The 19,444-nt window shown below is 35.4% G+C and overlaps 1 protein-coding gene across 1 annotated transcript; it reads left to right on the forward strand.

The window, feature by feature from the left end:
* Nucleotides 1-13,456: 13,456 nt before the first annotated feature.
* Nucleotides 13,457-15,840, forward strand: LOC136815307 (zinc finger protein 703-B-like). The gene is made up of 2 exons (XM_067071749.1): nt 13,457-13,760; nt 14,342-15,840. Exons 1-2 carry the CDS (start codon nt 13,542-13,544, stop codon nt 15,638-15,640), a joined length of 1,518 nt encoding a protein of 505 aa, XP_066927850.1. The 5' UTR covers nt 13,457-13,541; the 3' UTR covers nt 15,641-15,840.
* The last annotated feature ends 3,604 nt before the right edge of the window (nt 15,841-19,444 follow it).

Below are 19,444 nucleotides of genomic sequence, written 5' to 3' on the forward strand. Positions count from 1 at the left end.
TCGAATTAGAGAGCGTCGACTTATAACATGAAGGACAAAATAAGGGTAGCTCTATGCTCTTTTTATCTCAAAAACGGTCGCAAAAATCGATAACTATACCTAGGTTTTGAGAGAGTGTGTTAAAGGAAGAAACTGGGAAGAAAAAAATATATTCAGGAATAAGTATCAGGCAAAGGAGAAACAAAGGTGCTAGCGAATACATATTGGGTATTCTATCCACCTTCACCGATACAAGCAAAGATGGCTCTTTTGGCGCCTGATAAGCCTCGCATGTACTCTTATAAGGATAAGGAGCTAGTTACAGATGACAAGATGACGTGCAGCATCAAACAGATAAACGACAAATGAACTTTCTTCTTTTATAACATGTCACTTTTTTTTCCAACGATAAGAAAGCTAACATTCGTGACAAACTACATGAAGCCATTCTCATCAGCTATGAAAAGGGTGCAATAAATTAATAAACGTGAAATCTTTACAAGACAATTATGAAAGGCGTTTCTTTTGTTTAAATGAACCAATAGGGCAAGCTCTTGCAAAACCTCGCCATATTTATTACGCTGATATTGAATCCAGCCTTGTCAATCATCTGTCTATCAAAATTTTCACGCGTCTATACATATATAATAAACTCTTAGACGCGAGCGGCTCAAAATACACAGAAAGCCGGGGTGCCATGCTTTAGCACATTTTTCAAGGCGAAACCTTTATTTGATTTCTGAATTTCTTTTGACTATGTGCGACAAAGATGATATGTGAAAGAAGTATATACCGACTATCATAGCAGTCTCCTTACTTTTTGATAACTCGTTTAGTAAACGAACTAACGACATACATATCGAATCTGAAAAAGAGATCTCTTTCACAGTGTTTACAACTTCTGCTTCATTATTCTTTTCATCAAATGATGGGACAAATACAGGCCAAGCCATTGGTTTCCAGCCCTAAGCAATAAAAACGGACTCCTTAAGATTTTTTGTCTGTATATGTGACGATTGACTGTATTTAGCGCTTTCTGTGACATATTTTTCAACAAAAAAAAGTCGTTTAGGTTCATTTCCCAACCACGACTTTCTTTTCTAGCCCTTTTGGCTTCAAACTCAATCGGCCCTACTGTCCGAGAACAAGACCGATATTTGGAACTGAAATTGATGTACGCACGTGCGAAGAAAGAATGTAACTACTTTAGAAGGATGCGTAACGGATCTGAAATCCAATTGTGGCCCTTAAAGGAATCTTATTAAATTAAACCCAAAAATCATATCTGGCCCGGTTTTCCCTTTCAACTAATTGTAAGAGTACACCTCATGCTCATTAGGGTTGGAAAGCATGAAAAATTGCTGGAAGAGTTAGAATTTTTGAATTTCTCATACAACTTATGGTTACATTTCACAAATTGAGGAGCCTTTCGAACCTCTTTGTGACGCTTAAAAGTAGAATCGTCCCTGAGAAAAGATTCAAAATAAAAGCTGGGCAAAGAAAACAGAAAGAAATCTACAAATGGTGGTGTCTTGTCAATTCCTCTAAGAGTAATGACTTTAACCTGTTTTTACAGAACTCCATTTCAGATGGTATCTCATAGAATTTTCACGTTGATATGTGACAAAGACTAGAGTATACAGATAAAAGTTGACTGCTTTATATTGCTAATCAAGTGTAAGGGTAAAGGTCAGACAGTAGGCGTCAGTGGACGTTGGAAGAGACATTCAACTCCATGAGAAAGTGACGGACAAAAATGTCATCGCCTTCTATGTATGTATACACATAACAGAAAATAAATAGATTGATATATGTGTTTTAATTTTCAAAGAATATGACAAATATGATGAAAGGGTACACTAGGCACAGAGAATGTAATTGAATTTCGTATTTCTCTTGATGAGAGAATAAAATGCCCGTTTAAAAAATCATTTAAACAAAACTGTATGCCCTGCACAGTGCTTGCAACATGAAAAAAACCCGGGGGCACTCAGGCAAAATTGGGTACAGGGACATGCCGTTGGTCAGGGTCCCTTTTTTAGGCTCTGAAGATATCTGGGTCTTAAATTTACTAATTTTCAAGAATTTTATCCGACCAGGTTCGACATTTGATAATTTTTGACCTTTTCAGAATGGAAATTATTAAATTTTTCAATTTTGCGTCTACGTTTAATCGAGCGTTTAATCATTTTGGCAACTTTCAGGGTGAAAATTAGACTAGAGTCTACTTTTAGCTGAACTTTGCTTTTTGATAGTTTTTTATGACGCTGAGTCCAGTAAGTAGACTAGGAGCGTTTGGCGAGGTCGGCATTTTGAAAAAAAAATTAAAAATTCAAATAACAATAAAACTACTTGGAGTTGAAAGATATAATCAAAAATGAGAAAAAAACACGATTAACAGATTTGCAATCCCTTATTCTCAAATAAAAATATTGCTTCATACTGTTTTTACCTTCCAAAAACAACTAAAATCTAGCGGACTGTTTTACAGTCCGCCTAAGCAAAAGCATATTACCATATACTACCGGGCCACTTAATCGCGCCATCCAGTCTATAAAAAAAGCTTTTAAGTGGACCCTGGGCTAGGTGACAATGGGAAAAAATTTTCGATTTTTCATTCTGACAGGGTCCCAAATTTATCAGATACCAGATATAATTCATATCTGACAGGGTCTATTTTTCAAACTCCAGCAGCACAACACGTCGGTTGTCTAGTGCCCCCGCGGAATAAAGGTAAGTTAAGTTATCCCGATCCGTAAATCATCGACAAAACTATTCTTCAGACAGAATATATTGAAAGTATAACACCTATTCAGCATAATTCTAACACCAGGAACATTATGAATGCCACAGTAATATTAGCTGGTTTTACACCAAATAATTCTGATCTAGGCTTCACATATTGTTATGGCGAGAAATGTGGAATAAATTTTCAAACAAAATTTGGTTTTCCTGGCAATATTGAAACATTTTTGCTCCAAAGTTAAACATAATTACAAACAAATTACCATAATATGTGTTTGCACCAAACAAAATAGCCAAGAAATCACATTCCGTTATGGCGAAAAATTCGATAAATATACATACAAGTTTACTATTCCAATTTGTCTGGATGGTAAAGCGAAATACTTTCTTTAAAAAAGTAGAAAGTATATGTCTGCGGATAAAGCATGGATAAAGGTACAACGAAACACAATGACCTCTTATTCAAACCAATGCAGCGTTTGCATATTTCGACTTCGCAGCAACTCCCCAAGCCATTGGTTAGGTGGGGGCACGTACAAGACCTAAAATTTCGTCTCTATTGGAATAAAAGTTTATCCTCACTCACAATTTTGGACCAAACTGGATATCTGAGCTGAAAGTAACAGAATTTGGTAGCCTTACCCATATACGTAAGGTATATTTTCTATCCTTATTGGTAATTCGTAGTTACCGAGACAGGAGTTCATCAAACTAACCAACCCTTTCCATTCTACGTAAATCAAATTGACTGATTATCAATCAAAACTTAAGCAAAATAATTGTCGTAAAATGCTTGAAAGTTCAGGAGTGATCAATACTGAAATCTCAAATTTCAAGACATGGAGGAACATATCCATTGACTTTCAAGTCGAAGGCTAGAGGCGAATCTTTAACCTTTCCCATGCAACCAAAAGTCTTAAAAATTACTTCCACAATTTTATGAATATTTTTGTGAAATTGGGTCTATAAGAGTCTATAAAGCCTTCCTAACTTTTTAGTGATATTCTTGCCATCGAAGCGTTATGTTCTTATATAGTTTGTTCATATAGAAAGAACGTGCATCGAAAAGATGGTATCCAGACAAACATTTTTTAAAGTTTTTAGTAAATAAATTAGGATAAGATTTAATGATTTTACAATACAGCTATTTCTAAATTCAGTCATATTTGCTCGCTTCATAAGCCTAGTGCAAAAATGAATTTTATGTTTTTAGAATTAGCACTTTTGAGAAAAATGGTCCTCTGAGTTGAGAAGAGTGGTGGTTTATGTCAAACTGTTCCAAAAAATTATATAGTACACGTGTACTAAAATACCACTCGACTAAAGTGGGGTGGATACAGTATTGAATACAGTTATTTCTTCTTCAAAATTCTTCTACCATTTTTAATACCATGCAGCTAATTTGTTCGCGTTTACTATTGCGTTTCGTTAGACATCCCGCTTTGTTGCAAAATATATTTGTATGATCTTTACTTACGATTTTGTTATGGCGAAAAATGAAACGTATCTGCATACAAATTTACGTTTTCATCAAAAACGAAATGCTTTCAAATAAAATGCTAAACTTAGATTTGCTGGTTGTAAAGTTTAATGCTAAAATGACGAAAATTGCTACTCTCGTAAAAGTGTAGCAAAATGTATACAAAATAACATACCCTTTTCTCAGAGAACTGATAAGAGCTTTTCATTGGTCATAGCAAACTAGTCTGTTAATTAATCATGTCAGAGGGCGGGAACATAAAGGCGGTGGGCGTTTGCTAGAATAGGAGTTGCGTAGGAGAACCTAAAAAAGTTGGTGAGAGGCTGCTGATTAACAGCTTCAGCCCTAGCCCGGGGTCCACTTAAAGCTTTTTGATAGACTGGATGGCGCGATTAAGTGGCCCGGTAGTATATGGTAATATGCTTTTGCTTAGGCGGACTGTAAAACAGTCCGCCAGATTTTAGTTGTTTTTGGAAGATAAAAACAGTATGAAGCAATGTTTTTATTTGAGAATAAGGGATTGCAAATCTGTTATTGATGTTTGTTTCTCATTTTTGATTATATCTTCCAACTCCAAGTAGTTTTTTTGTTATTTGGATTTTAAACATTCTTTTTCAAAATGGCGACCTCGCCAAATGCTCCTAGTCTACTTCACTGGACTCAGCGTCATCAAAAATCATCAAAAAGCAAAGTTCAGCCAGAAGTTGACTCTAGTCTACTTCAGCCCTTGCCTTCGACAAAATTTCTTCTTACGCTTACCTAACTCCTACGCTCACTTTTCCCGCGTATTACCGTTCCAGCCCGACTGGCGTCTATCGTCAATGGGGTAAAATGGTGATTCAGCATTTCGGATGCCATTCTAACTCCTTTGATTCGAAATTCCTGTTGGAAGAGGAAGGCTGATGAAAAATTGGATACAGTATTTCACGTGATGGGGTGGAATCGAAAAAGGTGTTGTCACCATCTTAGATTTTCAGCAAGATAGTTTAAAGTATATTTACTTCTTGCTTGGTCAGGTTCCTTTACAAACTTTATTAATGAACGTTACTTTTTCATCAGTTGTTCAATTTTAATTATAGCTAAACATGTTACAAGGTTCTCTCCAACCTTGGTTGGAGTCAGTTCGCATTTTTCAGTTATTATGAAGTTAAACCAGAGACAAATTTACAGTTTTTTGGAACGAGATAAGATGACTTTCTTATTGGCAAATTTTACAAACAAGTTATGACAGATCATTTACATAACATAATATGCGATCGTTTCGAGCTGTCGCTAACATGTCAAACTAATGCTGAAGGTTTTGATGCCTCAGGGTACCTATGGAAATTGTAAATCTGTAAAATTATTTTTATCTTGCATTACCTGCAAATATTCAGGTTGCTTTTAAAAAACTTTGAAAATATTTTTTTTTGAAATTTTTTAACCAAGTTTTAACGATTTAAAAATAGTACTTTTGGCGCTAAAACCAACTTATCAATTCATGTTACACGCTTTTTTTAAATACTTTATTGGCCAAAAAATATGTCAAGAAAGAATATCACCATTATGGAATTTGGTAACTGAACCTGAGAATGACATGTTAAAGTTTTTTTTACCTGCAAATTACCTAATATACCCAGCCAAATGTTTAAATTCCCTAATTTTTGCCTGAGGTATTATGTAAAAATTTAGGTTGGATCCTTACCTAAGAATGGCCAAGAACGTCGTTGAGAATAATTTAGGATAATTTTGCCCAAAAAGTTAAGAATATCCATGGTGACTATATTCTTATTAAAGAAACTAAGTTACATTGTCAACTTGATTAAAAAAAGTAGGTAAGTCAAATGTAGCCGCAATGCACAATCTTCGGGTCCTATAATTCCACTGAAAACTCCATATGGCATTATTAAAGTGCAAAAAATAATTAAAAATTGTCTTTTTGAAAATTTATCTTATGAAAAACTCCCGTCCTCAAGAATCAGTTTTGTCCAGGCATAAACCTGTGCGAGAATGAATATGAAAAGTTTCTTCTGTGAAAAAGTATACTTGGAAATCAATGTAAGAGATCGGCAAATATTTAATGAAAAAGGATCAAATTTCGCCGGCCGTTAATTTTGATCTTCCCTTTAAAAAGTAAGACAATACTGTAAATCAAATCAAAATGAATATTGATCAATTCGCTCTAATTCAATGATAAGATATTGTACGTTGACCAAAAACAGTCTTTTAAATTTGTTAGCCTATACCGCCGCACGTTCAAAATTCGGATAATTTTACAATTCATACTTAACATCCAGTTGCTCTTATCAATTGTTTGATGGTTGGAATTAATCAGGGCATGTTAAACGTTTCAGAATAAAGCATTATAATTTTGGTCGCTGTGTGAATAGAATTAGAACAGCCGGTATATTTTGAGCACGGTAAAGAAGCAAGGAATTTTCAATCAAATGTTAAAATACTGGAAACAAGTGCTTCTATTGGATGTTTTATTACGTAATCTTTAAATTAGAAATATGATTTCAAAGATAGAATAAATTTAAAAAGACGAAAAGGGGACAATCGGTAATCTAATTACGTGGCAAGCATTTTTGGGTTTCAGCCACGAAAAAAACCCAAAAAAATGCATGCTTTCTGCGAATTCTCAGCTTGGAGAATCTGAATAAAGAATTTAGATGGTAATAGACGATATCGCGTTTAGATAAATGCAATGCATTCTGGTTTCTCGGGGACTCTCAAAGGAATTATAATGTCGATTATATAATGATCTGGAATAGATTATAATTCCCTTGAGGGTCCCCGAGAAACCAGAATGCATTGCATTTATCTAAACGCGATATCGTCTATTAGGAGCAAATCACTAAATCTAGCCTGGTGAAAAATTCTTCAATTAATAATGGAAAGGCAATTCGACAAAAATTATCTCCCTTGAGGTATGTGCTAATCGTCCATAATATATATAAATATAAGCACCTTAAAACTAAACAACTCAACCATGTCGGAGACAGCCAGGACGATAAAACAGGGTTTCATAATTACATTTGGTGTTTAGTTTCCTTTTTTAACATAACCATGATCTGGTTTAGAGGCTGATATGGCTCAAATATACCGTAAGACCAGGATGAGAAGAAGCTGATAGCTTTAAATGTTAATCTCTTTTTGCTGGCTTGGAATTCAAGTTTCGATTTTTGTGGTTTGTTTTCCTTTCAAGTTTGAAAATGAAAATGTGATAAACGTTCAGGAAGATGTTGAAAAGAGATTCGGTAAAAATTCTTGTGAGAGATAACGACGTCATGAGATTAAAGCTTATCGCTTCTTTATTCTCGAGACTGTTTCATTTTTAAGTTATGTCTCTGTTTTCTCTTTTAAAGGTTAAAGCGATAATCAAAACTGTTTGATTGATTGATTGATTGACTCAAAGCGAGTTCTTCTATATGATTGATAGCCCAACTGATTCTCATAAGAGAATAATGAAGTAAGCGCTCTGAGTTTCAACAAAAGATGAAAAAGCCTTGAAAAGATAATGAGGCTATCTAACGAATGCGAAATAGATCTTTCTGAATCTTTGATTGATGGGTTTAGAGAGTCCAATCAAACTAAAAGAGTTGGTGAGAATTTTCTCTTATATAAAACAAGCGGCAAAATGACATTGACTCGAAAAACTGGCTCTAGCGCTCTCCTTAAAGAATTCAAGTCTTCTTTGTTTCTCAAGAGAAACCAAGGAAAGTTTGCCGCAAAACTGGCTTCTCAAAGGAATTCTTAACTTGGAGACACAATATTACACACAAATTGAAAAAATATAGACTTTTTTTAATTTCTCTAACATAAATAAGTTTTAACCCCTCAATATCTCATGAGAGTTACTATTTTACTTTGATATCGAAATTTGCCGCTCACTAGAAGAAATATATTTTCCTTTTTGTGAAAAAATATAACTCATGTTTAAGACGCCATTGACTGGAACCCTCACCTCAATCTTTTTATGATTGACAAGCAGAGAGGCATATATAAATTGTACTCGTCTTCGTATTCATTTTCTCATTCTACTAAGTTCTTAGACAAACAGTTGTATGAAGGGAACCTCCAGGGAAGACAATGCTTGAAGTGATGTAAGTGAACTTTTATATTAAGGAAGGATCATATCCATGATTCAACTACAATCTGTGACTAAAATCAAGTTAAGAGGCCACAACTCCAATATTTTTCCTGCGACCTTAAATGTCAGTCATATTGGCATAAACATTCCTTAGTTTTTCTCGTTTAGCAACACTAAATTTCATCAGATTAAATTTCCCTTTTCACAAATTGTCGTTTAGTCCTCAGTCAAGAAATTAAATCCACTGAAAAACTAACTTAAATGAAAAGCTTTTGGGAAATCGTTAATTCTAGTTTTTGAAGATTGACTTTCAAAAGCAAAATTTCCATATCCCACAAATGCATTTGCACTTACACACTAACTGGTTTTCCTTTGAAAGACACGAAATGATTTTTCTTTAAAAATACAAGAAACGATTTTCCTTAAAAATACGCATAATAGTCCTCTCTTAACAATACACAAGATAATTTTCTATAGAAAAGACACAGAATAATGGTTTTCCTTCAAAAATACACAAAAAGATTATTTTGGAAGTTAATAGGGGGGGGGTTTCAGGGGTCTTAAATACCGTCATACCGACAAAAATTTGGGTCAAATACCGTAGTACCGTCGATAAAAGAAGCCTAATTACCTAAATACCGATACCGGTAGAAAATGAAATACCGTAATCCCGTCGTTTTTTTCTGGTAATACCGATTTACCGGGGATAAAAAAGCCCAATACCGTCGTACCGTAAAAGTGAAAACCCCCCCCCCCCTTAATAGACGAGATTGAAATGAACCAGTGAGAACTGTTTAACTATTTAATATTAATCCCATTAATGAGTTACAGTTAGTGCTCTGTAGTTCGATTTTCAAGGGGAATTGGGTTTTCATCGAATAAGTGTATCGAATAGTAGAGCGTCTTTTATAAGAGTTTCTATTTGACGGTGACTTTTAATATATCATCAAATAATGAAGCATATCGTATCGAAAGAGCGTAGCACGTCGAAACGAGAGCGTCAAATATAAAAATTCCAATAAGTATGGGAAACCTCTTGCTCTTGTGTGAGACACTTAAAAAATTCAGTTGGAATGGTGATTTTAACTCGGAATTTAATTTTTCCCAGTCGAAAAAGAGATTTAACTGAAACTGTGATAAGCTTTTTTTCAAAAGCAGCTAACATGATTTTCCTTCAAAAATACTCAAAATAATATATCTTCAAAATAGATAAATAAGATTTCCTTTAAATTTGGATAACATGTTTTTCCTTCGAAAATACACAAAATGACGTTCCTTAAAAAATATACAAAATTATTGCTAAAAAATTCAAAAGCTTACAAAAAAATTAATGAAAGATCAATGTTTGTCAGATATATTATCTTTGAAAGAATATCATTCTTTGTATTCTTGAAGGAAAACCATTTCATTTGGGTCTACGTGGATTTAGTTTCTTTTCATATAAATTTCAAGTAAAACAAACACACTGAGGCAGTTGGATAAAGTACTCTTATTTTAGCCTTTTTGGATAATTTATTTGAAAATTTTTAAGGAACTTAAAGTTTAATTAGTATATCCATACAACTAACCTTTGAAGTGATCAGCACTGGCCTTCAAGTTCACGACCTAACATCATCAGTATTAATAAGGCTTATTAAGGATAAAGATAAAAGTTAAAGCAAAATTTCAGATTGACGTGTTGAAGACTGTGTAATCAACATAAAATTCGTTACAGGGAAAGGAAAAGGGAGTAGTTTCCCTGTTAAGGTCTAAGGGCGGACCAGGTTTAAACGCAAAATCCTTATAACCCTAGACAGTGAAAAACTTTAGGGTATTGAGAAAAAAAGAACAACAACTGCGCTATAATGAGGCGTCAATGATTAATTTTTCATAGTTTCATGTGCAGGTCATTCACGTGTCTTAGGGTTAATGTAAGAATTCAATAATGATATAGTTCTTCAAAAAAAATTCCTTCTGTTACAAATAAGCATCATCCTTCAACAACAGGCGATTCCGACAGCTTGACCACAAGGGAATAAAATTATTTTTACCATTACATCAATACTATAGAACATCAGCACCATCAACAACTATTATGGTTTCAAAATAGGCCCCACACAATGTAAGCAGGCGTGAAGTGGCAGTAAGGGTCCACAAGAGGATAGTGACGAATTTCAATAATCAAATAGAAATTGCCTTAGGAAAATGGTATTTGTCACTTATTAAAAGTAAAAAAAAACAAAATTATTCGAGGACTATTACGTGTTTTACGTATGAAAGCACTTATACACTTCACACCGGTGAAGTCCTTTTGGCATTAATAATGATGGAGATTAGCAAAGCATAAACAAAGCTAAAAGAGCGTCAGGTCAGTAAATTGTTGAAGGTGAACATTCGTGCTCACGAGGAACGCATCCTTACCTCCCGGTATACGTCCTTTGGCAATAGTCTAAATCCTCAAGAGAGTGGTCTCTTGAAAGGGTTACTACGCTTTTCTATAGTATGAGTTGTATTGGAGGGAATAATACAGGGGTTTTCAAACATGTCAGAGGCAACAGATTTGCCTTACATTCGTGCCTTATCAACAAGCGAAAAACTTATCATACCTTGAAATCGAAATCTGTAGATATTTAGAGACTACACGCAGTTTAAAGGAAGGAAATGGCAACTCACAATACAAATTATTTGCAGAGATACAAATTTAGGGATACACATGCGTTGAAGACAGTAATATTTAGTGCAACAGTGAAGTAGTTGCTTTCTACCGAATCGTTGACTCAGAGTAGAGCCACAAAAAGTGTGAGCACAAACATACCTTGGCGTCTGTCAATTATCATCAGCTAAAGTGCGGAAGTGTTTGTTATAAGTAAATGAACAGCAAAAGTTAGAGCAAGAGATATTTAAGATGAAGGAAAATTTAAGTAGGTTATAGATCACGGCGAAAATCAACAGTTGATAGTACTACGGCGAATATTTGTCTTTTCTTGAACTTTTTTCTTATATTAATTCTTAAATTGTTTTGAGAAGAAAAAGTGACAGTCAATCTGTGTCTAGCTCTTAAGTGACTGATATTGACAACAGACAAGTAATATGTCTGTTTTAATGAAAAAAAAAGAAAGTGACCCCTTTTTGTTTTGAAGGTGATTTAAAAAAAACGGACAAAAGTTCTCCGTCATGACCTCTTCAATCAAATTCATTGTTCTGTTTTCTATTTCTTTGACAATATGGTCTGAGTTGTAAAGCCTATGTTGAAACATAATATCTATAATGAGCCGATAGACTCTTAAAATGATTGACAACTGCAGTAAACTTCCACTATTTTTGGAATTTTATGATGAAAACGAATATGTTATGTGCTTGAAAGTTCGAAAGAATTCTTTTTGAGGAGGTGCCTTTCGAGTGGGGCAATGTTGAAAGCTTCTGAAAGAAGAGCAAATAAGGCTAAAACTGTTGTCCTACTGATGTCTAACCACGTTTCGAAAGATAAAAACACCCCTGTCTCACAGCCCCGGTGGAACGTCTTCCTCAGCGGGGATAACAATTCCTATTGAAATCCCAATGGTGGTAGAAATTGTATTGTACTAAGGTTAAAAAATCCAGTGGGGACGGTTTTGGAGAACAATTTTTAAACATTAAATTTCAAATGAGGATGGGAACAATTACAATTTACAGGCTAAATGTTCCAAAGATGAGAAGAGCTGAGGCTCAATAAAAAGTTTACTGGAGTGTACATGGGCCCCTTTTTAACAGGGAAGAGGAAATTTGATCTAAAAAGAAAGATAGACTAATTGTTGCCAAGACACAGTTCTTTGAAATCACCGACCAAATACTGTACTTAACTTCTTTTTTGGCCACGATTTTATGTTTAGGTCACAGATTTCACGTTGCTCAGTTTTAAAGAGGGTTGACATGTTAAAGTCTTAGAAAAAAGAAGATGAAAAAATCTCAACTGGGTGATTTGATTGAAGTTTGAAATGGTATGAGAAAAAATTGTTGTGTTAAGAAATGTTACCCACTTGTTTAAGAAAACATCAACATAATGAAGAAAAATTGAAATTTGAAAAAGAAGGCTGGGCGAAAAATTCTGCGTTGATCTTCTATGCTTTATTAGATAGTTGCTCATAAAATTAGACCCCTATTGGTAAGGTTAACTTATCAAAGTTGACAGTCAAACTAGATTTTCTTTGTGGGTAAAAGATCTCTTTTAAATTTGTTATTTACCTATCAACTTTGATCCTTTTTTACGTTACAAAGTATATTTGAGTTATCAAACACATTAGAAACATTTGCGGGGAAACTTTACGCGCGAAAGTAAGAAAAAAGCCGCACTTTAAAATCAACTGTATTTTTTTTCATATCTCATCTCGAACCAAACCTTAAAGCTTTGGCGGGCTTTAAATTTTGAAGGGTTCATTTTTAAGCTACTGTATGTGATTTTTTCATGGAAGGGGAGAAATCAAAACCTAAACACTCTAAAAAGTTAAAACAGTGAAACATAGAAATTTGAATTTCTTTACCGCCCGCATATATTCACAAGCCTAAGATATAAGTAAGAGACGAATGCCAACAAGAAAACTTCAAAGAAAAATACATCACAGATAAACATGTCTTTTCAGCGGTATATGCAAAGTCACATAAACCGTGTAACCCTAAAACTACAAAACATTAAGCCTGTGAAAAAAGACCCTCTTGGTCTATATCTTGGAGATTTCTCATCTTGATAAATGAAAGTTTTTTTGTATTCGTCCGCGCGCGACAGACAGAAAATTTCAGATATAAAGAGAGAAGGGAGCTTATTTGATTCGCGCAGTCTTGTTGTAAGAAAAAAAGGAATGTTTTTATTTCGGCATTTGAACTTTCCTTTTTTATTAGAAGTCGTAATCCAATCGGTTGATTGACAGTTTATGACAAGTCGTTTATTGATGTACTGTCTACTACTCAGATAGTTGGCGACTTGGAAGTTAATTATATCCCGCCCATTCTACAGCTCTACTCAGGGGTGTAAATTATCACAGGCCTATTCTAATCATTATTATTGACAGACTCTATTGTTTAACTGATAAGCCAATAGGAAATAAGAGAAAGAAACAACTGACCAATCAGAGACGAGAGAGTGAGGCGATTAGCCAATTGATTGGATATCGGTTTTCTATACGAGTTTTGAAGTAATTGACAGAATACGCGTTCTGGCTCAGCGCATTATGTTTTTTTGTCTATATCGGCTTCCTTTGAAGTGCTATCAAAGTTAATTCGACTTCAGTTGTGTGTTTGGGTTTTAGTTACACCATGACTATCAGCGAAACAAGTCGCTTTTCACCTTCCAACCGAAGCAGTGAAGACAAATCTCAACTCTATAACAAGAAAAACTACTACGATTCTTTTTACAGTGCAAAGACAAGTTCAAGTATACTGAACAACAATTCAATCGTTGGTATTGATAACAAGAAGATGATTGCACATCAACGTTTACCAGTTCACGTAGAATATTTACAACCGCACATCACGGTAAGGGATTAGATTTAACGCTTTTAGCCTGGCAAACTATGTCAGGGATATGATAGCAGAGATAGTAGACGCAAACCTAACAAAAAGCAGCTTTTTCGTTTTCAATTATTTTGCAAACCTGACTGATTTTCTAATTTGATTTTTTCGTGAGAGCATGAAAGCAATGTTTTCACTTCTTCTCTCAAAACAAGAAAATTTGTTTTTGTTTATGATGTCTAGTTGATCGTTAGGGGGCATCAAATGTTTGAAATCTAGTTTGTTCCAATCGTTTACAATACACCTGACATTTGTGACCAACTGATTTCCCAAACATGTTTTCCAAATATTATGAAAAGATATGAATAGAAACTCACAAACATGATACTGCTTTTGCAACAGTTCTGTCCAAACAAATTTATTGAATCTATGTCGTCGAAAATATCACAAGTAAACAGTTTTCATAGCCGGCAACATATATAGATCACATCTATATACTTCACTTGAGAACTTTCACGCAATAGAACAATCAAGGTTGCCAGGAGAGAGCATCAACTTTCAACACGATTATTTAATTTTCGAATTTTCTTTTCTTTTGAATGCAGACAACAGAATCCAAAGCATCGCCACTAGCATTGCTAGCAGCAACTTGTAGCAGCATCGGAAAGACAGACGCCGAAAAGAAAGACTTGAAAACAACAACGACCACACCAACCATCTTGAGCAAATTATCGCCATCACAAGACAATACGAAGAAGTCATCCTTTAAACCGTATAAACTAGACGATAAACGTACACCACCGCCCTCTACAATGCGTTCATCACCGCCCGTTCTCGTCTCAAATGCGAACATAGTTTCCACAAAAGCGTCCTTACCAAATAGCCCAGTACGTATCACACCAATAAGAGGACCGGCTGAAAAAACATCCATTATTACACCACCTAGCTCTAAAGACATTGATGAATACGCTAAATACCAAGAGAAAATGAACAGAGACTTGAAATGTCATTCGGTGTCTCCACCGTTACCACATTTCCCTCCGAGGGTTCACATGTTACCACACCATGGACCAAACCATAACCATGCTGACTGTCTACAATGTAAAACAGTAGGTCGACCACCACACAGCGTACACAGCGATCTTCATCCACCACCCGTCCGCCATGGTGCCGCTCCACCACCCTGCGCATGCGCTATGTGTCGCAATGGGGACAGCAAATGTCACATCGGACACTCACCACTACCTGGCATGTACCACCCTCCGCCACACAAAGGAGCTCCACTTCCACCACCGCCCGGTATGCCATGCCGTGATCCAGCATGCACCAACTGTACTAAACTTCCACCGAAAACCTTACAAAACTTCGTTCATCCCGCTCTCGTACATCAATGTACGCACAGTTCACCAGCTGGTCCGCATAAGGGACCCTACCCACCACCTCCACCAAGCGTGGCCGCTTACGATTCTTACTTTCTTAAAAATAGACTTTCACCACACACCAAACCAAAACAACACATCTGTAACTGGGTATTCGAAGGAAAACAGTGCGGGAGCAGTTTTGTAACACCCGAAGAACTCTATCAACACTTACGTACGCACACGTCTCTTCAACAACAACGTAACAACGAGAATGAATCACGTGCGTCAACGGCGCTGTCTCCCTTACCGCCAACACACGGACCCATCCCATCACCTCACAACCAACCGGGTGTTTGTAACATCCACGGGTGCCCGTGTGGTGGAAACCCACGAAAAACACCACCACGTTCAATTATGCCCGGCTACCCTTACGGCTCTTCCGCACCTTCTGGACTTCGGTATACGCCTTACGGGCGACCAGTATCGGCTGGCGGTAATAGCCTACCGGGGCATTTCGGTTCACACGGAATGTATCATTATTAACGGGAGATAAACATTAAATTTATTCGGTTTATAAAAGTGTAAAATATTTGTTCATGTCAGGATGTTGTAAAAAGGAAATTTTTGTTCATAATGTTGTATCATATATAAAAATATTGTATTAGATTCACCCATACTTTAGTATTTTTGTTTTAAAAAGAAATTTTTAGAGAAAGAAAAAATTCAAGGAGAAAATAAATGAAGGTCTTGTAGGCTTCACTTTCTAAGGCAGTGTTCGAAACTTACAGAAACATATTTGGATTTTGTTAAACTTCTAAGAAATCCAGTATCTGCTATTTTTATCAATACAAGGGTTAATATTTTCGAAAGATGAAAACGAAGATAGATGAAGAAAGAAAATATATCAGTAAAAAGTTTTGAGAAGATAAATTTTTTTTGTTTTTGAAGAAAATGTTTTAATATCTTCTAATCATGGTTTTGTCGGCTTGGTATGGTTTTATCTCCTACTGATACGACAATTTGAGTAGACAGACGCCTTTAACAGGATTTTGGCCAATGTCTTTTTTGTGTTTTTAAGAATTGTGGTTTTCTCTCATTTTTTTTCATTTCATGTCTTGTGTTCTAGCTAGCTACTGTATCTACGATACATGGAGTAAAATACTTTGTATAGTACTACTAACTTAATTTGTTACGCGGGGTCTTGATTTGACCGGGTAAACGGCGAATTTAGCCCACGAATTCGTCGATTGGCCTTTCGCTGCTAGGTCAGAAACAAAACAAAGCCCATAGAAGTAATCGTCAGACATTGCCGGTATCAATTTAGAATTCAGTGGAAAAACTGAAGAGTTTTGGTCCGCAAAGGTGTACCTCGCATAATCGTGGTGCGAACCGAAGAGAGAGTTTCCGTGTAGAAGAAATTAAATTTTAGCGATATTTTCGGCAGACAATTTCGATAAGGGTTGAATTTCAACACAAGTATGTAATATTTGATATCATCAAAATGCAATATGCTGAGGGCGAAACCAAAAAAGTATAGCTTGGAAATGAAGCAAACGAAAAATCCTGGAAACGAATCAGTAAAAGAAAAAGAAAACCTCACTAGAGAGCGTATTTGGAACATATTCCTCGTGCTGAATGTTTTGGACGCTTTTCAACGGGGTACCCAAAAACCTGGTTAAAGATGTTCAAAAGATACCCTTAGGTGCCAGGCGACAGTTAGATCGCGTCGTCGGCAAAAGATGAAACGGACTTTTGAAATGTCATTCTCATGTGATAAATACATCATTGGCGAAAAGTCTTTTTGGACATGTCATATCAAAAATTGAATTTGAAAAGCTTTTTCATGGTGAAACGATAGAAAACGTCAAACAAACATCAAAAACCCGTCTAACTTATTGTCACAAGAAATAGAATAAATTTTGATAACACTGAAAGGGAGGTTTTTGATAAATAATATATTAGAATTTCGTTTTCCAGATATCATTCATATATTGGAAAAAAGGTGTAAAAAACCAGGCGAAAGAGATACCGCGTAAAACTTCTTTATAACCTACAGACCGACCTCAAGAAGACAAGACGACTTTTCTTTTGGTCGGAAAAACAAACCATTGATAAACATCAAGTCATCTCCTATCACCAATAACCCTGTCTAAAAACTTAACCCTGAGTATCCTGAATTACGTTGACTTCTTCGTCCAAAGACGAAAATGAGATCATAAGCAAAAGATTTGGGTAGAAAATGAGATCCAATTAAGGATAGCATAGAGGTAAGTACAGAACCAAGTATGGGAGAGAATTTCAGTAAAATTAAACAATTTTAAAATGAGACGTTTTTCGAAAAACAGACTCGACCTTCATGTTACTCGAATTTCCCAATTATTCGAGGGTGAACAAGTTATCACAACAGCGAAGAAACTGTCTAAATGAGATTAAAAGTCACGAAGGTATGCTCAGTAAACTGAAGATTCAAGCTAAGATAGAACGTCACTAGATGATGAGCACCCAATAGATGACACGAGACAATGACTGCGAAACAGAAAGAAAGTAAAAGTATTCATGTCATAATCTAGTGTTTCAAGAACCCCTATTAGTTGATGCATGACTGCGTGAAAGTGAAGACTTATTGATTCTGGAAGTCATTTTTGTAGTGATATTACAGCGAAATTTAATGAGTAAATGGTACTCTTAGAAAATCACACCATGATCTAGAAAATTCAAGATATACGGCCGTGTCAGAGTCAAGATTTGGAAAAATACATCCACTGTTTTAATGAGGGATCCTTTTCACATTCACATGGCGAAGTTAAAACGGCAGGCCGGCCCTTTGTTTGGTGTTTCAAATGGCATTAACGTAAAAGTCATGGACGTTCAAATAACGTATTGAAAGTGTGAAACGGTCGATTCTAAGGATATCATATGAAACAGGCGTGTTATGATCTTACAGGAAAAGAGAAGACAAGCTCTCTCGTGTGATTGACATGTTTAAAGTATGTTTCAGTAAATTAAGCTGCACGAGGCTTAGCGATCACTAAAGAACAGGGAAGCCAACGGATAGAAGAGTATTGAGTCGGCATCTCTCTGAACTCTATCCCTGCTTGCGTGAGATAATGCTAAAAAGAGGAACTTGTTATTGATTGATTATTTAATACGTTTGAAACAAAGTCATTTTGAATAGTTTGTTTTTTTGAAATCTGAAAAAAAGGATAGCCTTTTTGAATTTGTTTATACCTATGGGAGAAGACCTCCCTAAGGTTTGTTTGTCAGAAATGTTCCGGGGAGATCACAAGATAATATACAAATAAATAACATCTCTATTTTTGATAGTTTGATGTATCATCAGTCGTTCGCAGAAAGTAATCTAGTCCTTAACCACTTAAGTACTTGAAGGATCGTATAAATGACTCGCAAGCCATGAGGTCAGCGATATCCTAGAGTACCAAAGTTAGCAGTATTCATACTTCAACGTAAAAATTCGCACGCCTTTTTTCTCAAAGACATTAAGGAAACATTATGCCTATCTATCAAAGGTGACTGTTTATGATATGATCATCAATCAACGAACAAACTTAACTGAGACATCAATAAAATTGATAAGAGGCGAAAAAAGGAACCGACAGTAAGATCAAGCGGACCGGATATCTTTATCCCTACTAAAGCACTGAAGTATCATAACCAGCAGCTGTAGTTGAACTAAAACCTTCTACTCTAAAAACAATGATTTCTTAAAGAATCTGATAAATTCATGAAAGAAAGCATATCATATTGATAAATTTTAAAGTTTTGGTTATCTTCTTGTTACAAATAACCAGACAGGAGAAGGTAACCTTGGCTCTCAAAATTCGACGTTACTAGACCCATACAGGATGTAAATATCTAAATATTTTCATTCGTGGGAATCTTGGTGTTTGCGAAGATTATGTTTCCCTGAGCTCAACATAAAGGCGTTCATTTTCAGAAAGAGTTTAACTTTTTGACAGAGATGTCATAGCGAGACAGAAAATTGATGATTAAGATTGCAATCTAAATTGAACTTATCGAAAATTTGACGATTTCCGATTAATCTTTTACATACATGCTTGTCAGATGATTATGAAATTGTTTACAGTTTGAACTGATAAGGGAATGAATGTTGGTCTTCTCCAGACGTGCATATGTTTAAAGAAATATTTGAAGAAAAATATTCAGGTGTCTAAGGAAGCCACTTCGATGGCGATCTTCGATGGAACGAAAACCCTGATCGATGAATCATAGAACTCTCATTAGTATACACAATATATTTTAAAAGTTTACCTCGGTAAAACCCTACAAAGAATAACTGCATAGGTCAGCTACTATTGAGAATATTCG

Source organism: Clytia hemisphaerica, unplaced genomic scaffold (assembly GCF_902728285.1).
Source record: "Clytia hemisphaerica strain Z4C2 unplaced genomic scaffold, Clytia hemisphaerica genome assembly, whole genome shotgun sequence".
Classification (NCBI taxonomy): Eukaryota; Metazoa; Cnidaria; class Hydrozoa; order Leptothecata; family Clytiidae; genus Clytia; species Clytia hemisphaerica.

Bases quoted from the DNA above. Each gene is read 5' to 3' on its own strand.
- LOC136815307 (XM_067071749.1), top strand. From the start codon at position 13,542: ATGACTATCAGCGAAACAAGTCGCTTTTCACCTTCCAACCGAAGCAGT. The intron at 13,761-14,341 runs GTAAGGGATTAG...TTTTGAATGCAG, and splicing joins ATTTACAACCGCACATCACG to ACAACAGAATCCAAAGCATC.